The 22,348-nt window shown below is 45.0% G+C and overlaps 1 protein-coding gene across 1 annotated transcript in view; it reads right to left on the reverse strand.

The window, feature by feature from the left end:
• LOC126541003 (lysosomal cholesterol signaling protein-like) overlaps positions 1-22,348 on the reverse strand; it is a 196,919-nt gene that overhangs the window by 24,010 nt on the left and 150,561 nt on the right. The window contains exons 10-11 of the mRNA XM_050187814.3: positions 6,788-6,993; positions 2,514-2,622 (exon numbers count right to left, since the gene is read on the reverse strand). Of these exons, the coding sequence (XP_050043771.2) occupies positions 2,514-2,622; positions 6,788-6,993 (315 nt within the window). The remainder of the gene's footprint in view (positions 1-2,513; positions 2,623-6,787; positions 6,994-22,348) is intronic.

Genomic DNA, 22,348 nt, shown 5'->3' on the forward strand with positions numbered 1-22,348 from the left:
GAAATCTTTCCGTTTCTCAGTGGACGTGAGGTAAACACACGTTTTCTGCAGTCGTTATGAAGAAACAAGTGCTGTACTTATCAAAACAGCTACAGGATGAAACGAAAGATCATCTGTGCTTGTTTTCAAGTGAATATCTTTTTTTTTTTTTTTTAGTTTGGCGCGGCGCATTTTTCTGCGGTGTTGTAAGAAACTGAAGTTACTTGGCCGACTGGTGCTAGCTGACGCGCAGACAGAAATTTCGCTTTTGTATATGTTAGTGGTTGCTTTTCATTTTTTTTTCTTGAGTAAAAGAACTTGCAATTTATATCTTCCGAAGGTATTTAAATGCTTGCTGCACAAACTGGTTACGCTTTAGAGCATTCCGGTGACCTGATTTTGTTGTCACATTACCAGCTTTGAAGGATCATGAACACGGCTGAAGTAAAATAAAAATCAATTACGTAGCAGTCACCATTTGCGATTTGAATTGCAAGAAGAAGTTCGAGTTACCTATATGACGACATAGGTTCGCTTCCCTCTTCAGCCTGTGCCTAGAAGGGCAGAATTTTTTAGTCGCATCTTCGTACTCTCAACTATGGTTTCGCTTTTAAGTGTTGTTTAATGATCGCCACGCGGTATTTTGCCGAGTTTTCATATGTGACACATGGCGAAATGACGCTAAATGGGGAGTCCTGGCAGGGCTGACAAGGGAGCAGATGTATAACGGCTACGGCCTCTGCTCGAGCCCCTTCAGACGAAGGGACTACGCCGACCCTGTCGTGGTCGGCTATGCCGACTGTTGGAGTGCATGAAAGAGCGGTCCCTGATTGGTGAAGGTAAGGAAAACAAGTTATTAATGGTTGCCAATCTGTGCTTCTGCAGTTCGTTATTTTCGTACAAACACAACTCGACAGCGGATGGCGCAAGTGGCCATGAGCACGGCGAGCGCTGTCTTTTCTTCGCCGTTTGCTACGGCGCCGGTTGCCCTGCGACGATAAGCAGCGAAATTTGCTCCGCGTGCGCCAAGAAGCCGCGTGCTTGTCAGTATATCGTTATCGCTCGCTCGCCTGAGGTGCGCGATGATCCCGATTATAGACTAAACTAAAAAGCCGAATAGTTTTCCCGGAGCATACGAGAATTCACGTTCGTAAAATGTCGCGCCTCGCTTGGCACTACAGCATACCACACAACGAACCCAGCTCTTGCCGCGCACTGCCGTCTTCTCCATAAGCCTGGTTTGCCGCTTTCTAGTAGAAATTCTTCTGAAGCGAAAATTCCAATGCTCATTTGGAAGCCATTGGAAATTGGCTATAGTGGCTATTGAAAACCATTGGAACTTAGTTTTGCTCTTATGGGTATTCTGCAGAAAAATGAAGTCAAAGTAAATAAAACGCTCAATTACCTCATCCTTAACAAGCTAAATCAAAATTTTCATCGATAAACGAAAGTTCAAAAAACTGATGCTGTGTATTCTCAGCCGGCTATTCAGAAACCAGCAATGCTTAGCATGTTACATGAATATATATAGCAGCATTGAAGCTTGGAACGTTGCTTAATAAATTTGGGGGGCGTGTTTCTGCTTGAAATGCTGCAAGCAAACACAATCACAACTAATCTGCATGGATTAAAAGTACTATTTCACAAAAGTCTTTTCTCACGTGCACTAGAAATTTGATAATGAACGGGCTTTTCATGTCGTGTTTCCATAAACGTAAAGCGAGGCCATTTGGCACGCATGTGTTGTCGGTAAAATTCTCTTTACAACGCAACACGACACCCAAGCATAAAGAGGGCACTGCGCTTGTCCTGTGTGTAGTGTTCCTTGACACAACGTGCAACGTTGGCGAAAATTTGCCGACTAGCCTGACAAGATGTCCTGATGATGTATCTGTCTTTACAGGTTCTACAGTGCCGCAGCGAGCCCAAAGGTGGAAAATGTACTAACCAGACACCGCAGGTGCCATCAACCGACTGAGAGATGATACGCAAAGGTATCGCGAGTCAGCGAAGTTAAAGAGCTGCCGAAAATTACCATGAGGGAAGCAGTTGAGAATTTGATGTATCATGTGAGCCCAGAGTTATACCAACTCTTGCAATGCCAGGTGACGCTGCATTATCGCAAGAAGAAGGTAAGGACGTTGAGAAGTGTTTTCCGGAGCACATTAGTGTGGTCGCGCAGTTGTGCGGTATGCCCACTGCTCTGAAAGATAAGCTAAACAGTGGTGTACTATAAGAAATATTTTGCTTCTAATAAGTGTTGCATAGACCGGTTGCAGTAGTTCTGCTATCCGTGGCTTATGCTGCGCATAAACGACATCAATCTCGATCTCAAAAAAACAGCGTGACGGAAAACCCGCTGCAAAACGGAAGCTCCAAAAGCTTGAAAATTCACCCACCGATCGCCGACCAACGCATGCATGTGCTATACGCGTACAGAACCCCACGATAACCGACGTAACATCGCTGAGAATTCAAAGAAACTGCAGTACCTCAATATTCTTACCGCAATACACTGCTCGCCTGTCTCTTACCTCGCATTCACCATTGAAGAATAGAGGAACTTCCACTTCGGCACTGATTTGGCGCCGGCACAAAAGGCGGCCGCCGATCATAACCGCCGCTGTCAGGATGACCGGCACTCTTGATCGCCAACGGGTGTGCGACAGCATGACAGTGCAAAATACAAAACACACGGTCAGTGTTCTGAGTGAGGTAGCCGCATATGAGCCTGCACTTTGAAAGGCTGCTTTTGCTGCTCTCCGTTTAAGTTTTATGCAACACGTGATACGAAACTACGATTCTCTTCAGATTTCCTCATCGTAATCACTTCACCTAGCCGCCAGTGGGGCAAAATTGTTAACAATGTGTACCGACAAATGGATCAAGCAGCATCCACATGGAACATGTTTCCCACACGCGTATTTTTTGTGTGGCCTCGCCACATCTACATAATGTTGTCCAGTGTTCATAGCGATACGACGAACGAAACACATTCAACGTGGTTGCTGCTTTAAGCGCTTTGAGTTGAAACAGCGCTGTTAGGCCACAGTCACAGCGCGTGATTGCACGATATATACCCTACCGGATATGCACCTATACACTACATGCAAAGTGCGTCCGAAATACTTACAGCCGTGAGCAAAACTATACGGACCACAGGGTCACCGGAAAAACGGAGTTCCTTCGTAACTAACATGCACAAGCTAAAATTGACGAGTACATTGAAAAGTTCGCAATATCTAGCTTGGTTTGCCGTCCTCAACTGCAAGCTACATTCTCAGGCAGAGGAGAAAACCAGCTTTATTGCAGAATCCCTGGTCCGTATACGTTTGCTCACGGATGTTTGTTGTACACGGGGGCCGCTTTATTGTGGCCGGATATATTTTCTACTCCAGCTCAATGTAATATATATATATATATATATATATATATATATATATATATATATATATATATATAATATAATATAATATAACATACGTACAGTTCTTTCACAAATCACTGACACGTGTTCGGCCCGAAGCTGCACCAAACGCCCTGAATTCTCGCGCCTTTTGGAGTGCGCGTGGAATGGACCGCGAATCATTTTGGTAAATCTCAAAATGCTCCCACGTCGTTGGCTACCTGCCAACCGAGAGCAAGCTATGAAACTTATACGACACAGATGGTTCCTCCATTTCACATGCCATTTCACATGCCACAAACGCGTTGTAGCGGCGCTTGGCATTCTCAGCTGCTGTATTCGCGACCCTGGGGAGAATTCGCGGTATGGTGTCAAAAAGCTTCCGTGTCGAGCGCCGTACCGATTGTATTGTCGGTCCAGCTCTCGAAGCTTCGAACTCGAGAAGGCAATTTACGGGTCGCGGCATGATATTGAACGAGAACCGCTCCTCCTTTTGTTGGCAGCCGTTATCTGAAGAGAAGGAAGAAGTCTAATATCCCGCGGCTCGCTTCCGCGCTCCTTTCTTGAACAAAGGACGTCTTATTTCGTCTATCGCCTTTGCCTGACTGGATCAGAAATATATTGGCTCGTTAAAGCTTCTGGGTACTCCTCCCTTGGCATTCAGAAAGGGCAATAAGCGACTGACGCCAGCACCTAATTTACATACTAAAATATGCCTCAACTCGCATGCCGAGTCAGAAGGTCGCGGCGGTGAATCTGCGTGCTGTACACTATGCAGATTCTGTCATGCGTGCAATGTGAACTGCACCAACATGCTGCGTGCGTGGTATGAGCCACGTCAAACGGAAGCGGCTAAGCGATCACATCATTATAAGATTGTGCCGCCTGCAATGCTGCATATGATCGAATTAGACCTAATTCCTTAGTCTGGCATGTTTTATTTCTCTCTCTCTCTCTCTCTCTCTCTCTCTCTCTGTTTCTGAAGTACATCAGACAAAAATATTTTAAAATTAAATCGTGGGACTTTACGTACCAGGTTATGAGGCACGTGATAGTGGGGCTATCCGGAATAATTTAGGCCACCTGAGCATCTTTAACGTGAACCCAATGCACAGTATGCATGCGCGTTTCCGCATTCCGCCACGGCAGGGAATCGAGCCAGGGACCACGTGTTTAGCAGCGCACTGCCATAGCTGCTACCCCGGTGCATCGCGTTTTTTCGTTCGTGCGCGGTTTCTCGTTTTGCTAGCATGAAATATGGTACGTTGTTTCACGTCATTTTTTTGTTTCACCGAAACAAGAATACAGAGGTGCAGCAGTGCATGACAGTTCTGTTTGTGTAGTCCGTGCTCGGGAAAGTAAAAAAAACCCAAGCCATGCCACCCTACACTGCCTCATTTGTAGTTTTACTGTGGACCCCCCAAGTGCGATTCAGTCCACCGATATTTGGTTAACGTAATCCCCCAACAAGGCCCATGACTGAAGACACAGAATAGCCTTTTACGAATACTAGCGCTAGCACTATTAGTTCTTCCCGATTTCCACGCAGAACCTCATACTTACTCTAGCCCCAAAGTGCTCAATCTTTCATTACAGCTGCATTCCGCTTCCTCTTCCCCATCGGATGGTTGGATAGATGGATGGCTGTTATGAGCGTCCCCTTTGGAACGGGGCTTTGGGTTGCGCCACCGGATGGATGAATGGATGGATGTTATGAACGTCCCCTTTGGAACGGGGCGGTGGATTGCGCCACCAAGCTCTTGCTATTATACTGCCTAATGTCCTACCTAGGTTAAACAATTAAAAAAAAACACTATGAACTACCACGTCCAATTTTTCTGATTCCCTATTGCGAACTGTGCTTTTGTACGCCTCCGTCTTTTGTCGTTTCCGACTTTTCCTCCACCAGTCCTCCAATCGCCGTTTACTAATGCCTATTGCGGACATGTTTGCTTTACCACTGCTCCCGCTAAACCCAAGGGCTTCAAGGAGGCCAGTGGTGCTGAACTCGACCGCTGGGTAGACGTCTTCACATTCTAATGAAACATGCTCCACAGTTTCCCTAGCTTTACCGTGGCAAGCGCATGCTTCTTCTTCCCTCTTATATCTCCCTTTATAGGTGCGTGTTATAAGGCATCCCGATCTCGCTTCGAAAAGTAATGAGCTTCCCTTTGAGTTATCATAAATGGTTTCTTTCCTAATTTCGTTTTTTTTTCCTCTTAAGTAGTTACTCATGGCAGGTTTCTTTTTCATTGCAGCCACCCATGAGATTGAAGGGAATCATGGTCACTGACCAAGTCTGATGAATAATCTGACCCATGAGATTATTTCAGCCTGTCTGACTTTCCGCTTGACCTTCTTTGTTGCTGTGGTGCCTACCCTACAGGCCACATACTTGCTGGTAAGCTTCCTAGTTCTTTTCCTCCACTGTGAATCAATGTGTTTCCTGTACAGATACCTGAACACTCTCCCAGCCCATTTACTTTCTTCCATATTCCTCAGCCGTTCTTCATACTCAATTTTACTGCGAGCTTCCCTCACTTCAAAACTAGTCCAGCCCATATCACCCTGCACAGCTTCTTTTGCAGTCTTCCCGTGAGCGCCCAATGCGAGGCGACCCACTGATCTTTGGTTCCCGTCGAGTCCTGATTGTACCCATGATTTAAAGCAAACAACCGCATTTCCAAAAATCCTGGAACCATTACATCTTTCCACATACCTCGGAGGACCTCGTACCTATTGTATCCCCATAGCGCTCTGTGCTTCATTATGGCGGCATTTCTCTTCCCCTTTACTGTTATGATTTTTTCCTGTGTTTCCATATATCTATTGCCTTCGTTTATCCATATACCAAGGTATTTATATTCTGTTACCCGAAGTATTTCTTGTCCCTGTATCTCTACTGTCTGTTCACTGTTTCCTTTGAATACCATAACACCTGATTTTCTAACACTAAATTTCAAACCTAAATTGTTGCCTTCCTGTCCACAGATATTAGCCATACTTTGCAAATCACTTTGCTTGTGAGCTAGCAACACAATGACGTCCGCATAAAATAAACCTGGGAGTTGCTGCTCGACTATTATACCCGCCTGTTTGTATGAAAGATTAAACCCGCTATTACTTCCTTCTAGCGCCCTCTCCATCCTCACCATGTACATCATAAACAGCAGCGGGGCTAAAGGGCACCCCTGCTTCAGTCCCTTTTTGATATGAACTTTGTCCTCGCTCCTCATCCCTTCCCATTCAACGCAAATGGTATGCAACCATGCTTGCATTACAGCGCCACCTACTGTCGACAATTTGGAAAGTGAATGGGTGTACAAATAAAAAAAAGCATGAATATGGGCCGGTGTGCATCCGCTTCGGATGCACTCCGAGCGTCCACCTCAGTTTGCTTACCCGTACGCCACGAAGAACATAATCCGTACGTGCGTGGTCAGTTCAGGAGAGTTGTAGTATTTGAGCAGGAACACACTCAGGGCCAAGCTTGCGGTCCACGCTCTTGATGCGTACTGGCTGCATGTCACCAAGAAGACGGCCACGTGACCCCACTGGCTATGTGGCCTGTGCAGCAGCCACAACAACACGCCCGCTGACTTGAAGGCCTGGGCAAAAGAATGACGTTCCATGGCGTAATAGAGACTTCTAAGCTGTCACCAGTGTACTGCGAGCACGTAGCTTGTTGAAAGTAACATCCAGCCATGGGGGGTGAAACTTTGTTGTTGTTGTTGTTGTTGTTTTGTTTCTTTTTTTATATGTAATTGAAAGAGAGGTTGGCCCCTTAGATTGCCGCTGGTTACTCCTCTTTGCAGGGCAAGCAAAACTAAATGCACGAAAAATACTGACAAGCACTGCACCCAGTCAACTGTCACAAACATTTGAAGTTCTGCGCACGCATAAAAGGAAGGCACAGAAGAGAGTAGAAGGACACTAAGAGAGGGACACAGTTCTATAAGAAGCTGAAGTGAACAAAAGAGTCGGAAAACATGAACATAAAGTTGAGAGTATTGCAGATGAGGCGGCTGGCGCATCTACGTATTTCTGCATAACAACACAGGTATACAACACATAACGAGATCAGGCGTGAGCTACACATATACGATTATATTACAAAAAAAGAATATACAATAGTGGCCTCAACTACGAAGGCTTAGTATCAGCCCTTGTATTTTTCTCGAAGATTCTAAAAGCCGCAAGTGCTCTTTCTTGTAATGCCATTGTTGACCATGGGCGTAACATATTCTTTTTTTTTTCATAGCCAATGGTCGGCAGTCTAACAACGTTAAATCAGCCTCTAGGCTACGCCTCATATTACCGTTCCCTGGGCACTCAAGAAGAAGGTGTTGTATAGCTTCGTCGATATGGCCACAGTGTTATGCTGCGTTCAAACTAAATTTTATTAAAGACTTTCGTGCGTGAAATTGCTTTTCCTTGTAAGAAAACAAATCTAATTAATGAATGTCACGTAACTGTAAGAACATTTACGCCAGTGCATAAATAGAACGCAGTTATACGTTTCAGAAACAGCAATGCGAATTTTGGTTCAGCACAGCGTATGCAAGATGGCATCACCTGTACTCCTGCCCTAGCCGGCATCTCTGTCCGACACACCTATCTGATTCATGCAACTGTGAAGAGACGATCGAGCAACTGTTGCGTTTTTGTAACCTTTGTTACATCGAACATGACGTTCTTCGGAGATTGTTAAACCGATTAGAGACCCGCCCATGGAACGCATAGCGTGAAACTATTCCAATCTGTTCTTATGCCAATCTCCTGACGTCATATTTGCGTAAGCGCCGATGCAAGCATCGGGCGTAGACTCGCTGCGTCGTTTGAGCAGGCCAATGAAAAGCTCTGCTCGTTTGGAGGAGGTCACCTTCGTTTGCATTAAAGCGGATAGCGTTGCCTTGCTTGACAGGTTTATCTTATCAAGTTGGTTCACCAGAAGCGAGCAGCATGCAGGCGTGGATAGGACTGCGTTGGGGCCGGGCTTGCGCAGTGAAAGTACGTAGCAGGATGAGGTATAGGTGGTGCCAGCGTACGCGATTGGCCCGCTACTGTTTGCTTAGCTTTTGCTGTCTGGTAGAAAATTGCGTTGGCGTGCAACGGAAGGCTAGAAATGCAGCTAAAACAATTCTTCAGTGAAGTAAATTTGGTTGAACGATGCCTTGTAAGCGCTAAAAGAGCTCTACAACGTTATACTGCCAGGCAAAAATGGTTATATCTGCAAATAAATACACTCTCGCTGGCATCTCCGAGTTGCCTGTGCCAGAGCGATCGGCGGGCAGCCATGTTCTATTCATTTCGCAGCAGGGCAGTCTCCGGCTATTCCGAAAAAAAGAAATTCAGGGGAGGAATCTCCTTAGCGAACTTACGAACAAATTTTGGCGTAAGAAGAATCGCTAAAGAAATACGTGTTTACAAATCTAAAACTGTTCGTAAGATCAGCAAGCTTGCGATGCCCGCCGCTGCAAAGGCGAGCGCTGTAGTCGAAAAAAATGCGTATGTGTAAGGGTACTACAGGTGCAAACTTCAGTACTTCCGCCAACAGCATAAGCGCAAGCCGATTCACAAAACCTAAACAGCCATCGCAGATGACGACTTAAGAAATTTCCACGATTGGGGTGTAGCAGTCTCACCAACATAATTATGTTTATCTGCGACGCTCGAGCTGACGCGGGTAAGTGTTGTAATTCACTATTGCGGTTGAATAGCCAGCGGCCACAAGCGGTAGCCGAGAATGACGCGTGCTTATATATTTTTGGCGTGGCTCTGATTTGTCATCTCAAAGTACGTTGAGCTGTTCAGTGCATACCTGTATTATTTTATTATTTGGTACATACTGCTAGGCTTTGGAAGGAAAGGGTACATTAATTAAAGCGAAAAATACATAATTCAGACAGGGTTCAACGATAATCGTTTGCAAAAGGCCTTGGCTTTGGTTTAAAAACAAGCCTATTCATACACACGTACAGCGATATAGACAATGCACATTCTTGGGGACAATAGAACACAATGTAAAAACTACAGTTCATCGCGTAGCAACAAAGATATGGTCAGACAGCTTAGACCAAAAAGAATAGAAGGTCGTACAATCGACACCCTCTTGTGGTAACAGATTCCATTCTTTCATAACTTGTGGGAAGTATGAATACCTGAAGGTGTCATTGTGACATCTATACTCAGATAATTGTTTATTGTGCTTCGTTCTTAAAATTCTAGCGTTAGAGTGTGCTAAAACTTGTTTTTGTCTATTTTTTAGAGCATTGCTCTGGAGAATGAACGGGAATTTTAGTCTGAGATATCTAGCACGATCGTTCATTGTTGGGGGTCCGGCTAAGCGTAGAAGTTCAGTTGGGGAATCATGACGACGGCATTTATTATAAATGAGTCTGGCTGCTTTTCTCTGTACGCTCTCTAACTTCGCTATGGCACATTTAGTGTATGGGAACCAGCATATGGCGCCCTATTCTATAACGGGGCGAATGAATGACGTGTACGCGAGTAGTTCGGTATTGGGTGAAGCGTATCCGAGGGACCGTTTCAGGGGAAAAAAAAAGCGCGCAGAGTGATTTTGTTTCTACGTATGAAACGTGTATGCTCCATTTTAGATCGGAAGAAATAATGATACCTAAATGCTTGTATTCCTAAACCCTTTTGTAGTTCTCTTTGCTGAATTTGGTATGGAAAGGTTAGTGGTGCTTTCTTTCTCGTGACTATCATACAGAGCGTTTTTTCTGCATTTCGCGTCATCTGCCAGTCCTGACACCATTTCGCTATCTTTTTAAGTGCGTCATTCAAAACAACCTGATCATCCTTCGTCTGTATTGCTTTATAAATAATGCAGTCATCTGCGAACATGCGTACCGTTGCATCAATGCCATTTGCTACGTCGTTGATAAAAAGAAGGAAGAGAATGGGAGCTCAAACTGTGCCCTGAGGCACACCGGGCAAGACTTGAACGTAGTCTGAGGACTGCCCTTCGGAATGAACGAATTGTTGACGTCGAGACAAATATGCTTTTAGCCATTTTGCAAGAATACCCAGAATCCCTTGCAGCTTATGGATTAGTTTTGGATGCGATACCCGATCAAAGGCTTTTGATAGGCCTAGAAAAATTGTCTACCTGTCCACGCTCACGGATTGTTAATGCTAGGTCATGAATAGTCTCTATTAATTGAGTTGTTGTAGACAAACCACTCCTAAATCCGTGTTGGTTAGGGTTAATTAATGAATGACTTTCAACAAAAGTTACGATGTGTTTTAATATTAAATGCTCAAAAATTTTCCCCACTGTTCAAGTGAGTGAAATAGGACGGAAGTTTGAAGGATTTGTAGGATCACCTGATTTATGTATCGGAATAAATTTAGCAATTTTCTATTCTTGAGGAACTTCAGAAGTTTGCAACGATTTTGTAAAAATTAGCAATAAGTGTTTCGAAACCCATTCAGCGTACCTTCTGAGAAAAGTATTTGGAATGTTACCTGGGCCGCTGGATGTTTTTATACCAAGATTAAGTAATAAAGAAAGAATTCCCGCTTCCGTTATATTTATCTCACCCGGTACCTCACCTATGTCACTTGTCTGTGCGACCTTGTCTGGGATAGTGTTATTGTCAACTGTGAAAACTGATTGCAAAATTTAGTAAATTGGGTAGCCTTGGTTAAGGCTTCTGTTGGCAATAGGTTGCTCTTCTTCGGAACCCTAGATTTGAGGTAGTGCCAAAATTTATGAAGGGATTTTTTAATGAAGTTACTTAAGGTTTCATCTAAGTACCTTTGTTTAGCCGTTTTCGCTGCTATCTTCAACGCGTGAGAAAGTTCGCGAATTTTTCTTTTACAATTGAAGAAAGAAGTTCTTTTGTTTCTAAGTTTTCCGAGCCTTGCAATTCTGCGTTTTAAATGTATAATCTCTCTTGATATCCATGGGTGCGTTTTGCGTACGGTCTGTATTTTCTTAGGAATGAATTTTGCGATACAGTGCTCGGCATTGGCCCGGAAAAGCACCCATGGGTTATCGGTTGGCATGCTTCCATCGTGAAAACACCGAAGGTACTCAGGGTAAAATTCTTCTAGGAAGTCAAGAACACTAACGTCATCGGCTTTTGTCTAGTCGTATATTTCAGTCTTTTTCTTTCGCGCTCGCGACCGGGTGTGTAATGTTAATAAACATATGGTTGTTTTGTGATCTTCAATTCCATTGACTGTTTCCCAATAGATTGTGTTATCGGGAATATTGTCACTTGAGAAGGTGAGGTCTAGTATATTGCTTATTTTCTCGGTTACACGTGTTGGGGAATGTATAATCTGCTTGAGGCCAAAGTGAAAGGCAATTTCCAGCAGTGGTTCTGCGCAGGCGCATCGGCAGTCGCACCATCAAGCGTTGCCCAGTCTATTGAGGGTAGGTTGTAGTCACCTGTGAGTACAATTTTATGAGTATCCTGAAGATAACGTTGCATGTAATCAGCCAGTGCGTGAAGCGTACTGCAATCGTGTGCTCTGCTGTGGAAGGTGGTAACATTAATGCTATGCGGTGAATTTCGGCCTAGTGTCTGATAGGCTGTGTTTCTGTATGTGCGCAATAGCCTGAATTGTTCATATTCATCATAAAACTATATTGGGTGTTAGCAAATAGAAGTGTAGTGTCCGTCCCTGAAAGCCGTCAAGTTTGTTATTGATGTGTTTTGAGCACATTGATCGCTTTTTTTTTTCTAGTTTGAGCTTTCTCTTGCTCATAAGGCTGCGGATGATGATCTTTTCCATCGCTTTGAGGCTATATTTCTCCATGCGAGATGAAACAATGAAAAAATGCTTAAACGTTTCTGGTTATGAAAACTTGCGCCTATTACACAATTAACCGTCGTCTTCCGTGCTCTTAGCCTCAGCCTTCTATTATACAGCTCATGGTTTCAATTCAGCGGTGGGGACCAACGTATGCATTCGATAGATGGCAATCCTGTCTATGATACGAAAAGACATCAATACGATGACATCTTAAAAAAAAAAAGAAATGGCGAATGAAATGACGTGCCACATTGATAAGAAAATCAGATGGATTGCTTTGAACAAAAGTGATGCCATGAAATGAAATACACTTCATGAACGAAGCGAATTGTAGCATGAGTCCACAAACACACACGCGTACATACGCACAAACACACACACACACACATATGTGTGTGTATATATATATATATATATATATATATATATATTCATGATATCGACTGGCATCAGTGACCGATTGTAGGAGTGAAGTTATGGACAACCACATATGTTCGCACGTGAGAGTACCTCCTTCCCCCTCCTTCCTCCGCTTTCTTTCTCTTCATCCTTTAAACCCCCTCCGTAGTGTAGGATAGCAAACCGGACGTGCGTCTGGTTGACCTGCCTACCATTTCCTCCATCACTGGACTATGTCAATATTGTAGCGATCATAGCTCGCTGACGTCTCGATCGAGTCTCCCACACCGTTATCTTACGGCGAGCCTCATATGCGGAGAAGGCTACGGCCTTAAATTTCTCATTTCCTGAATCACCCAGCTCAACCTCAACAACAATCAAACTTTTCGTTTAATGTGCAATCTAAGTGAAGGGAAAATAATAATAGAATGAGCTTGGCAATCTGTTTCCTACCGGCACAATGACGGTGTAAGTCACTTTAGTTAATTCTAGTATTTCTCAACATGTTGCACGTGCTTTCACTGAAGCCCATTTTATGCCCTAATTTATCCCGAAATATTTGGAGATATAGATTTGTGTGGTATTGCTTTTTCGCGAAGAGACCAAGTTGATCAGTGCGTTACATTTGCGATGCGTATTCGGTAGCTGGGCGGCAAAAGATGTTCCCTAAGGATATAGATTGTCGACCTTTGGTGTCCCCTCTGGTATGCCAAAGGAGACGTGGCGTATTGGAAATCTATACGTTTAGCGATCGCACCAGAGTAAGCAGGCCAACCCCAATCAAGAAACGACACTACCGACGTCGTACCTCCGCCCCCATCCCTCCCCTCCCCCACCCTCCGGTTCTTGTCACCCCGTACTACTGTCCCAATATCCAGTAAACCCGAAAGAAAAGGGAGCCGGAATTCAATAAACGTTTTCTCTTTCTCTCTCGCTCATCTCATTCTACATAAGTCACTCATGTGAAATGATGGTGCGTCATCCGAGAACAAGACGACCAATAACTTTGATATCACGCCTAAATAAGATGCTCGACTACAACCTTGTTTAGAGCCGAAGCTTTCGGTTCATGTTTAACGAACCACAACGAATAAACGGTTCACGTAAATCTCAAACGGTCAACCTTAAAAAGCATGAAAAATATATTGAGTTTTACGTACCGTCGTAGTTAGTCACGCCGTGTTACGAGGCACGCTGTAGTGAAGGGCTCCAGATTCATTTTGACCGCGTGAGATTCTTTAACGTGCACCCAAATCTAAGTACGCGATCGTTATTGCATTTCGACCTCAACAAAATGCAACCACCGCTGCCGACATCGAACCCGCGACTTCGACCTCAGCAGCGCAACGTCATAGCCACTGGACAGCCGTGGCGAGAGGAGGAGGAGAAAATAGAGAGAGAAGGCAGGGATGTTAACCATAAATGTGATGTGTTCTTAGCAATGCGAGCTCGATCTTACCGTGCAGCGGTTTTCTCGACAAGAATTAGGACTGCGCCGGCTTGACAAAAAAATACCTGCCACACGTGAGAGCGTAGGTTTCGGAATGGATTGTAATATTATTGGTGTTTATGGAAAGCAAAAACGTTATGCCAAATACGCTTTCGATATATTGCGATCACGTCTGAAACAGCCTTTGCCATTCCGTAAACAGAAAGATGGGAATGCTGGTCACAAGGAGAGAGAGAGAGGGGGGAGAGGAGTATCAAAAATGAACGAGCAACCCCGCACGTGATCATCCTACATGTTGTGAGACTGATAGGAAAGGGAAAGAAAGAGAAAATAGACAGGAGTTCCGATAGACAACGTGCACTAGGCGAGGTGCAGCATGTCTATAGCATGGTGATCAACTCTGTTTGGTGAGCCATTCTAATGCAATAGGCGGCATTGATCAGTGAAGGCTGCTCTCATCAACAATCGGTGCAGCAGTGTTGCGTCAAATCATTAGAACGTCGGCATGCGATTGCAGTCCGCCTTTTGCGATGCATTGTGGCGCCATCGTGCGGTGGCCACGAAAAACAAATTGGCAGGCGCTGCTGCGCACCGCGACAGCCGCCCCACTCGAGACTCCTGACCCACAAGCAGCGTGTGAGGCAAGACCGAAACAACTTGCACGCGGCGTCTTATTTTGTCATCGTCAACTAGCCATGGAGCCCGCTGGTGAATGCTTTGTACCCGGTGGTTTCTTCAGCGTGACGAGCGGCTGGAAGAAGCGCTTGGGCAACGCTTAACCAGCTCCTCCTTGACCTGAAACCGCTGCACCTGTGGCCTGAAGTGAATAAGTATTAAAACAGTATCAGTACGCAAAAAAACACATAACTCTAACAGGGCATGAGGTGTAGTTCTTAGGTCAAATGTCACGTTATCGCGTGCCATAGCGCTAGGCGTATATACATACACAGGCAGCGGGGAGGCCAACAAAATGCCACTTCGCATAAGTTATTTACCGACATGAAGTGTACGAACACCTACAAAAATGGCCAGGCTTAGCTTGGTTAAGCCAAGAATGCGTTGCATATTGCGCGCGAGTTGGGGCCCAGCTTTTCCTCCGGCTGTCGTGACGTCACGTCACGTGGTTGCGCTAAAGGTCAATGGTGACTGCCCGGCCGCGCCCAAGGGCTGAACTGAGTGATTGCAATATGCAACGCATAAAACTCTAGTGTAGGGGTATGAGCCACTATGATAGCTCATACCCCCAATGGTGGCTGCCCGGCCGCGCCCAAGGGCTGAACTGAGTGATTGCAATATGCAACGCATAAAATGCCAAGGAAATGGTCAGAATGCCCAAAATCGGTGATACCTCCTGTTTGTGGAGCACCTGTGCTTTTGTTCTCGTTATTACATCCTGCGCCGCCCTCTCTGGAACGTATTAAACCGGCTGGCCTCATGATCATTTTCAGAAGCCAATATTCTTGCACCACAGCCATGCGCGTTGCTGGCCCAGAAATCAATGAAGGAATTTTTGCACTATTTGAAGTCGACAGGTTTCTGCAAGAGTTTGTAAACTTGGTCTGCTGCTTCTAGCGTGCGCGCGACTGATGCTCTCTCTTTTACTTTCTTCCTCTCTTCTATTCTTTCTCTCTTTTCAGACCTTTCCGCCTTCCCCCAGCAGTTATGGAGGCATTGCGCAATTTAGGAGTGCAGCAAACGTGAAGATCTTAGCATTTATTTATAAAGAATCCACGACTACCTTAATTCTCCACAACGAAAGCGGAAAAACACCGATCAAGAAAGAGGGTCACACAAGGAGACGTAATCTGACCAATGCTATTCACTGCATACTTAGAAGAAGTATTCAAGCTCTTAAGCTGCGCGATATTAGGAGTGGGGATCAATGGCGAAGATCTTGGCAACCTACAGTTTGCAAATGACATTTTCCTGTTCAGCAATTATGGGGATCAGTTTCAACGAACGATTGAGGACCTTAGCCGAGAAAGTGCAAGAGTAGCGTTGAAGAACAATATGCAGAATACAAAAGTGCGGTTCAATATCCTGATAAACCAACAAGAATTATTGATTGATAGTCAGCCTCTCGAAGTCAATTTCTTACAGAGGACACTGATCATGAGCAGAAAATTTAGGGAAGAATAAAAATTGGTAGGAGTACATACAGCAGGCACAATCAAATCATGATCAACAGCTTACCGCTACCCGAACAGAAACGTGCACAATCATTGTATTCGACTGGTGCTAACATATGGGTCACAAACTTGGACGTTAACAGAGTATATTGAGAACAAGTTAAGAACAACGCAAGGAGCGATGGAACGAAAGCGTTTGGGTGTAACGTTAATAGACCGGAAGATGGAGGTGCACATTAGGAGAGAAAATTGAATTTGGCAGGCCATGTAATGCGTAGGGCACATAACCAGCGGGGTGTTAGATTTACTGAATGGGCGCCAAGGAAAGAGGAGCGCAGTCGAGGACGACAGGAAATTAGGTGGTCTGTCGATGTAAGGAAATTTGCCGGCACAACTTGTAATCAGCTACCGCAATACCGGGGTAATTGGAGACTGATGGGAGAGGCCTTGATCCTGCAGTAGATATAAAAATGGGCTGATAAAGATGATGATCATGATGATGATGACCCCCGTACTCCTGTGCAGGGTAGGTGCGTCTGCTTAACGTGCTTGCTTTTCCTTGCTTCTCTATCTTTCTGTCTCATCAGCCTTTCGTTTAGGAAAGCGTTTCACGACCGATTGCAAAGCTCCTAAGTTTTTCTATTCTGAGACTCGAAGGAGTCACTGCAATATTCGCCGTAAGCCTTGCAGACTATATGAACGACTGGTGTTTGAGATCCAGGAGGCCACACACCAGCTGGCTGAGAAGGGACCCGCTACGAAGTTAAGGTGACAATATTGGCAACAAGAACACCGCGCAAGCTACTCCATTACATCATGACAAATACTAGCTTTTAATTCATTATTTATTATTTAAATTATGGTGCGCCAATGCCACGATCTGTTTATGGGGCGCACCGTAGTGAGAACTCCGGATTAATATGACCACCTGGGGTTCTTTAACGTGCCTCCAATGAATGGTTCCAATGCAACAAATACGCCCAATGAACTGTACACGGGCATATCGTCTATTTCGTCCCCATCAATATGTGGCCGTGGCAGCCCAGATATAAGCCCGCAAGCTCGGGCTTAAGCAACCCAATGCCATAGCCGCTAAGCCACATCAACGGGCACCAGCATTTATGAAATCTTCTCGCGAAGAAAAGAGACGCCCCAAAGACTGCTTCACGTATATAACACAACCACCTTGTTGGATTTTGATGTGTTATTAGGTGCAGTTTACGGTATTGTGGTGCCGTCTTTATTGCTATATTATGCAGTTGCAAACTTGATAGCTGAATGTTCTTAAATTTTGCAATATTCAAGAGAAATCTTTGCGCAACTTGACGGCCTAAGTAAATGTGCACATGCCGGGTGTTACTTTTGGAAGGTCACACAATTTTTAAGAGTTGCCTGTGGCAGGTAGCACAATTCTAACCCACGATCTATATTACTCGATGAAGCGGCCATTAGTTCTACGATAAATCAAAAGATTTTATTAAATAAATAGCATAATTACGCTAATGTCCTTCTAAATAATTAAATTACTACACATAGTTCAATCTGCGAATTAAAGCCGGTTAGTTCGCAAGGCGTATCCACTTGGAACGAATTCTCAGGTTTGTGCCAGTTTGAAGATATTGATTTTCAAAGTGTACGACGAAATCCAATGGCGTTCCAGTTACTTCGTTTAACAGACTCATTTATGTACTGGAGCACGAACGCAACTGGAACACCAATGCATTTCGTCGAACACCTTGAAAATTAATACCTCGAAACAGGTGCAGTGCAGAAAATTTGTTCCAAGTGGATACGCCTTGCGAATTGACCGGCTATAATTCATTGATTTAAGCATGTACCATAAAAAATAAATGAAGGTTAGGGTAATTATGCTAATTATTTACTTGACATTTTGATTTCTCGTAGAAGTATTGGCAGCCTCATCGAGTAATTTAGATCAGTGGTTAGATTTGCGCTATCTGCCACAGGCATTTCTTTTTTAATTTTGAACCCGTGGGAACTGTGAAAAAACGCTATGTCCACCTTCGCCTTGCCAAGACCTCGCAACTCCTTCAAAGAACTTGCACATGCTCAATAATCACCATATGCGTGTGCGGTGATTGTCTACTGACACTCTTACCAGACTATCTCTTCACTGTGTTCTGGAACCACTGATCCCGGATGTGCAGTTTTGCCGACATAATTTTAAATCACCTAATAGTAACGTAAACGATTTGTATTAATGCTGTTTGCACTTTTTTGGAACGTCACCGAGTTTGAGGCAAGTCTCTATATATCTGTGGATCTACGCATGTGCACGCGTAAACTCTTTCCTGCCAACTTGGGTCACTGGGTCAAATGGGTAGAGCACCGGGTTCAGAACCTACCCCTCGGTCTTACTTGGATCGTCGGGTTGTGCCTGTGAGTATGTGCCACTCTTCAATGAACCTGTCTGACACCTATATATATGATGTCACTGGGTACAATGGCGTACCAACTATTTCTCTCGTGAGGCACGGGGGGTTCAAACCTTATACTATCGGATACTTTCTCTCTCTCTCTCTCTCTCTCTCTCTCTCTCTCTCTCTCTCTCTCTCTATATATATATATATATATATATATATATATATATATATATATATATATATATATATATGAACGAGCAGGAAGGAAACAGAGGGGGGGGTGCGAGAATGAGAGAGAAACCAAGAATAGGAAAGACAGGGAGGTCAACCAGAAGAGCATCCGGTTTGCTGCCCTACACTGGGGGTGGGGGAAAGGGGAATAGAAAGAGGAAAAGGGGAGAGAGTAAGCACTGAGTGCGTGTGGGAGGGACACTATACACAGGGACACTATAAACAGTCTTTTAAGCCGGTGCACTTTAAGTATTGCACTAGTGCACGAATCGCTTTTCGAGCCAGTGACGGGTGTGGCCACAGTCCGAGTATCTTTGACTCGGTGAACGGCGTCGAGTGCAGTCGGTGTAAAGTCGCCCGCAGAGAGAGGCGTTGGACGTCGTAGCGAGGGCACGTACACGATAGGTGTTCGATGGTTTCCTCGCACCCACAGGAGTCGCACATAGGGCTCTCGGCCATTCCCAAACGATAGGAGTACGCGTTCGTGAACGCCACTCCCAGCCACAAGCGGCACAGCAAGGTTGTTTCGCCGCGGGAAAGGCTAGATGGCCGTTGTAGCCGTAGCGTGGGGTCCAGTTTACGTAATCTGCAATTGAAGGCACTTGAAATCCAGAGATCTTGTGACTTCTTGCGAGCAAGTAGGCGAAGTTCTCTGGCAGCGTCCGACCTCGCCAAAGGTGTTGGACGCGTCTTGGTATCTTCGTGGGCACACCGAGCAGCCTTGTCAGCTAGGTTGTTGCCGACGATGACACAGTGAGCAGCAATCCACTGAAATATAATGTGGTACCCTCTGCCCAGAGCATGGTGGTGCACTTCCCTGATGTCAGATATCATCTGCTCGTAAGTTCTGTGATGTAATGCAGACTTGATACTGTGAAGAGCTGCCTTAGAATCAGAAAATACGACCCACTTCTCTGTTGGCTCTTCATTGATGGACGTCACAGCGGCATGGAGAGCTGCAAGTTCTGCCGACGTAGATGTAGTCATGTGTGACAATTCGAATCTAACTGTAACCTGCCTAGCTGGAACGACTAATGCGGGAGTTAAGCTGGTAGGTAATGTTGAACCATTGGTATATATATGAATGTGGTCATGGTACGTCTGGTGTAGTAATAGGAGCGTAAGTTGCTTCAGAGCCGGCGATGGATGATTGGGCTTTTTTGTAATTCCAGGGATAGCAAAATTCACTTGACGCTGTCGTAGGCACCACAGGGGAGATGAAGGTGTCATCGCCGGTGTAAAAGATGTCGGTATGCTCTCTTGATGAGCGCTAATCACTTGTGAAAAGGTCGCTTGAGGTTTCTCGACTGGTAGGGAGGCCAAATGATGGTCGGGGATCCTTGAAAGGTGGCGAATGTCCGCTCTGAGGGAGTCGACAGCCACATGTGTCTAGAATATATGGTCTCCCGCGATGGCAATTGTTGCTGCTGTTGAGGTGCACCGAGGCAGCCCTAAACACGTGCGTAGGGCTTGACCTTGTATGCTCTCCAAAGCACGAAAGTTCGTCTTGCATGCATTTGACAACACTGGTAGACTGTAACGTAGAGATTTTGATTAGTCATATCATTAAAAACCAACAAACAATTACACCAAGGACAGCATGGCGACCTTGGTACTTGCTTGCCGAAGTCGCCCATAAGCACGGAGGTATGATGACGACTGCATGACGCTGACGCAGTGACTCGTATACCGACGGCAGCAGCACGATAATGAGATGTCGATTCTTAAATTATGACTATCGCGAAATGACAGCAGCATGACGACGACGACATGAGCACCGTTAGATGACGACAATGATGTGATGGACTGTATGACGAAAGCCGGATGAAGAAGCGAGAGTAAAGTTGATCGCACGACCAAGATGCCGTGACGGCAACGCAATGGCGACGATTGAATGACAGCATGATTTTGATAGAACGACGAACAAGGCATTACGTCGATGGCTCAACGAAGATACTGTGATGACGACGGAATGATGACAACGGGATTATGATACTGACGTGACGACGATGGCAAGACAACTGAATGAAGTCAATAGAATGACGGCCAGTGTATGTTGACAATGGAGTGCCGATCACTCTGTCACGAAACCTGTATGACAACGATGGCTTAACGACGACAGAGTCGGATGACGTAGCTTGAGAGTCAGCGATAGCACGATAACGACGGTATCACGATGACGCTATGGAGGCGTGACTGCAACTGATGATGCCTGCCTGACAAGATCATAACAGTGACTGAATGACGACAGTATGGTAAGAATACAATGACGAAGGCACATCGAAGTCGTTGGAACGACGGCGTGAAAACGATGCGATAACATTACTGAAGGCATGACAATGATAGAACGACAGCGTGACGAGGATGACGTGACGATGACTGTGCGACGACGCTGGCGTGATGAGGAGGGCATGACAAGAGTCGGATGACAAAGCTGAAATGACAAGGATGGAATGGCAATGAGGGCATCACGACCCCGAACACATACCTAGTGACACAAACTGGGTCGGAGTGGAAGGCATGACGACTGCGGCGTGGCGAGAGTCAAATCGAGAAGCTGGAATGACGACGATTGAACGACCACAACGGCAACACCATGACGGCAACACTATCGTCGTCAGAAAAGTCGTCATGCATACGTTGTCCCACCGCCATAGTGTTGCCGTCATAAGAGCATCGTTCTCGTATTCTCGTAATGCGAAGACGTGGGTTCCAGTCCCACCTGCGGTCTGTTTTTTTTATTTACTTTGATTTCCATTTCTTTATCATTTCTTTACTTCAACTAAGAACTTCAAATATTTTCCCCCATGCTGTCCTCGGTGCCATTTTTCGTTGGATTTTTATTGATTATATGTATATATATATATATATATATATATATATATATATATATATATAGAGAGAGAGAGAGAGAGAGAGAGAGAGAGAGAAGAATGGAAAAGAAGGAGCTCAATTTTTGTTAAATGTGACCATATAAAGCCTACGTACAAGAAGCTAAGGAAAGCATCGGGGAAATTAGCTGTCGTTGAAATTGGGATGCAGCAAATAATGAAGAAAGGGGAAATGAAATTAGGGGAAAAGATAGCCCGTGCCACTCAGAGTCATGGTGGGCAAAAAAAAAGGATGTTCCACATCCGCCCACCATATCTCTGAGTGGCGCTAGATAACACTCCCAGGGCCATATCTAGTAAACCTGAATACCCTAGTTAATGGGTGGATTGCTAGCCGTCACCATAGAACAATTGGTAGTGCAAAGCAAGCGTAATACCGAGGTTGTCGGTTCAGCTTTCAACAGCGGCAAGTTATCTTTTCGTCCACTTTCATTATCCTTTTCCCCCCTTCACTGTTTTCTACATTCCAATTTCAACGACAGCTAATTTCCCACTGCTTTCCTTGACTTCAATGTACGTTGCATTTGTATGGTCTTGTTTTTATATGTATACATAATATGTAGCTTTTGACGTCAACGTTAGGAATCGCGGTCTTCAAGAAGTAAACCACTTCCCCCTTTTCTGGAATCTTCATTACGTGTTGCTTCAGTAAACTTCAGCTGATAGTCCAGCGCTCGTACGGTCTGTCT

Source organism: Dermacentor andersoni, chromosome 2, assembly GCF_023375885.2.
Source record: "Dermacentor andersoni chromosome 2, qqDerAnde1_hic_scaffold, whole genome shotgun sequence".
In the NCBI taxonomy this organism is placed as follows: Eukaryota; Metazoa; Arthropoda; class Arachnida; order Ixodida; family Ixodidae; genus Dermacentor; species Dermacentor andersoni.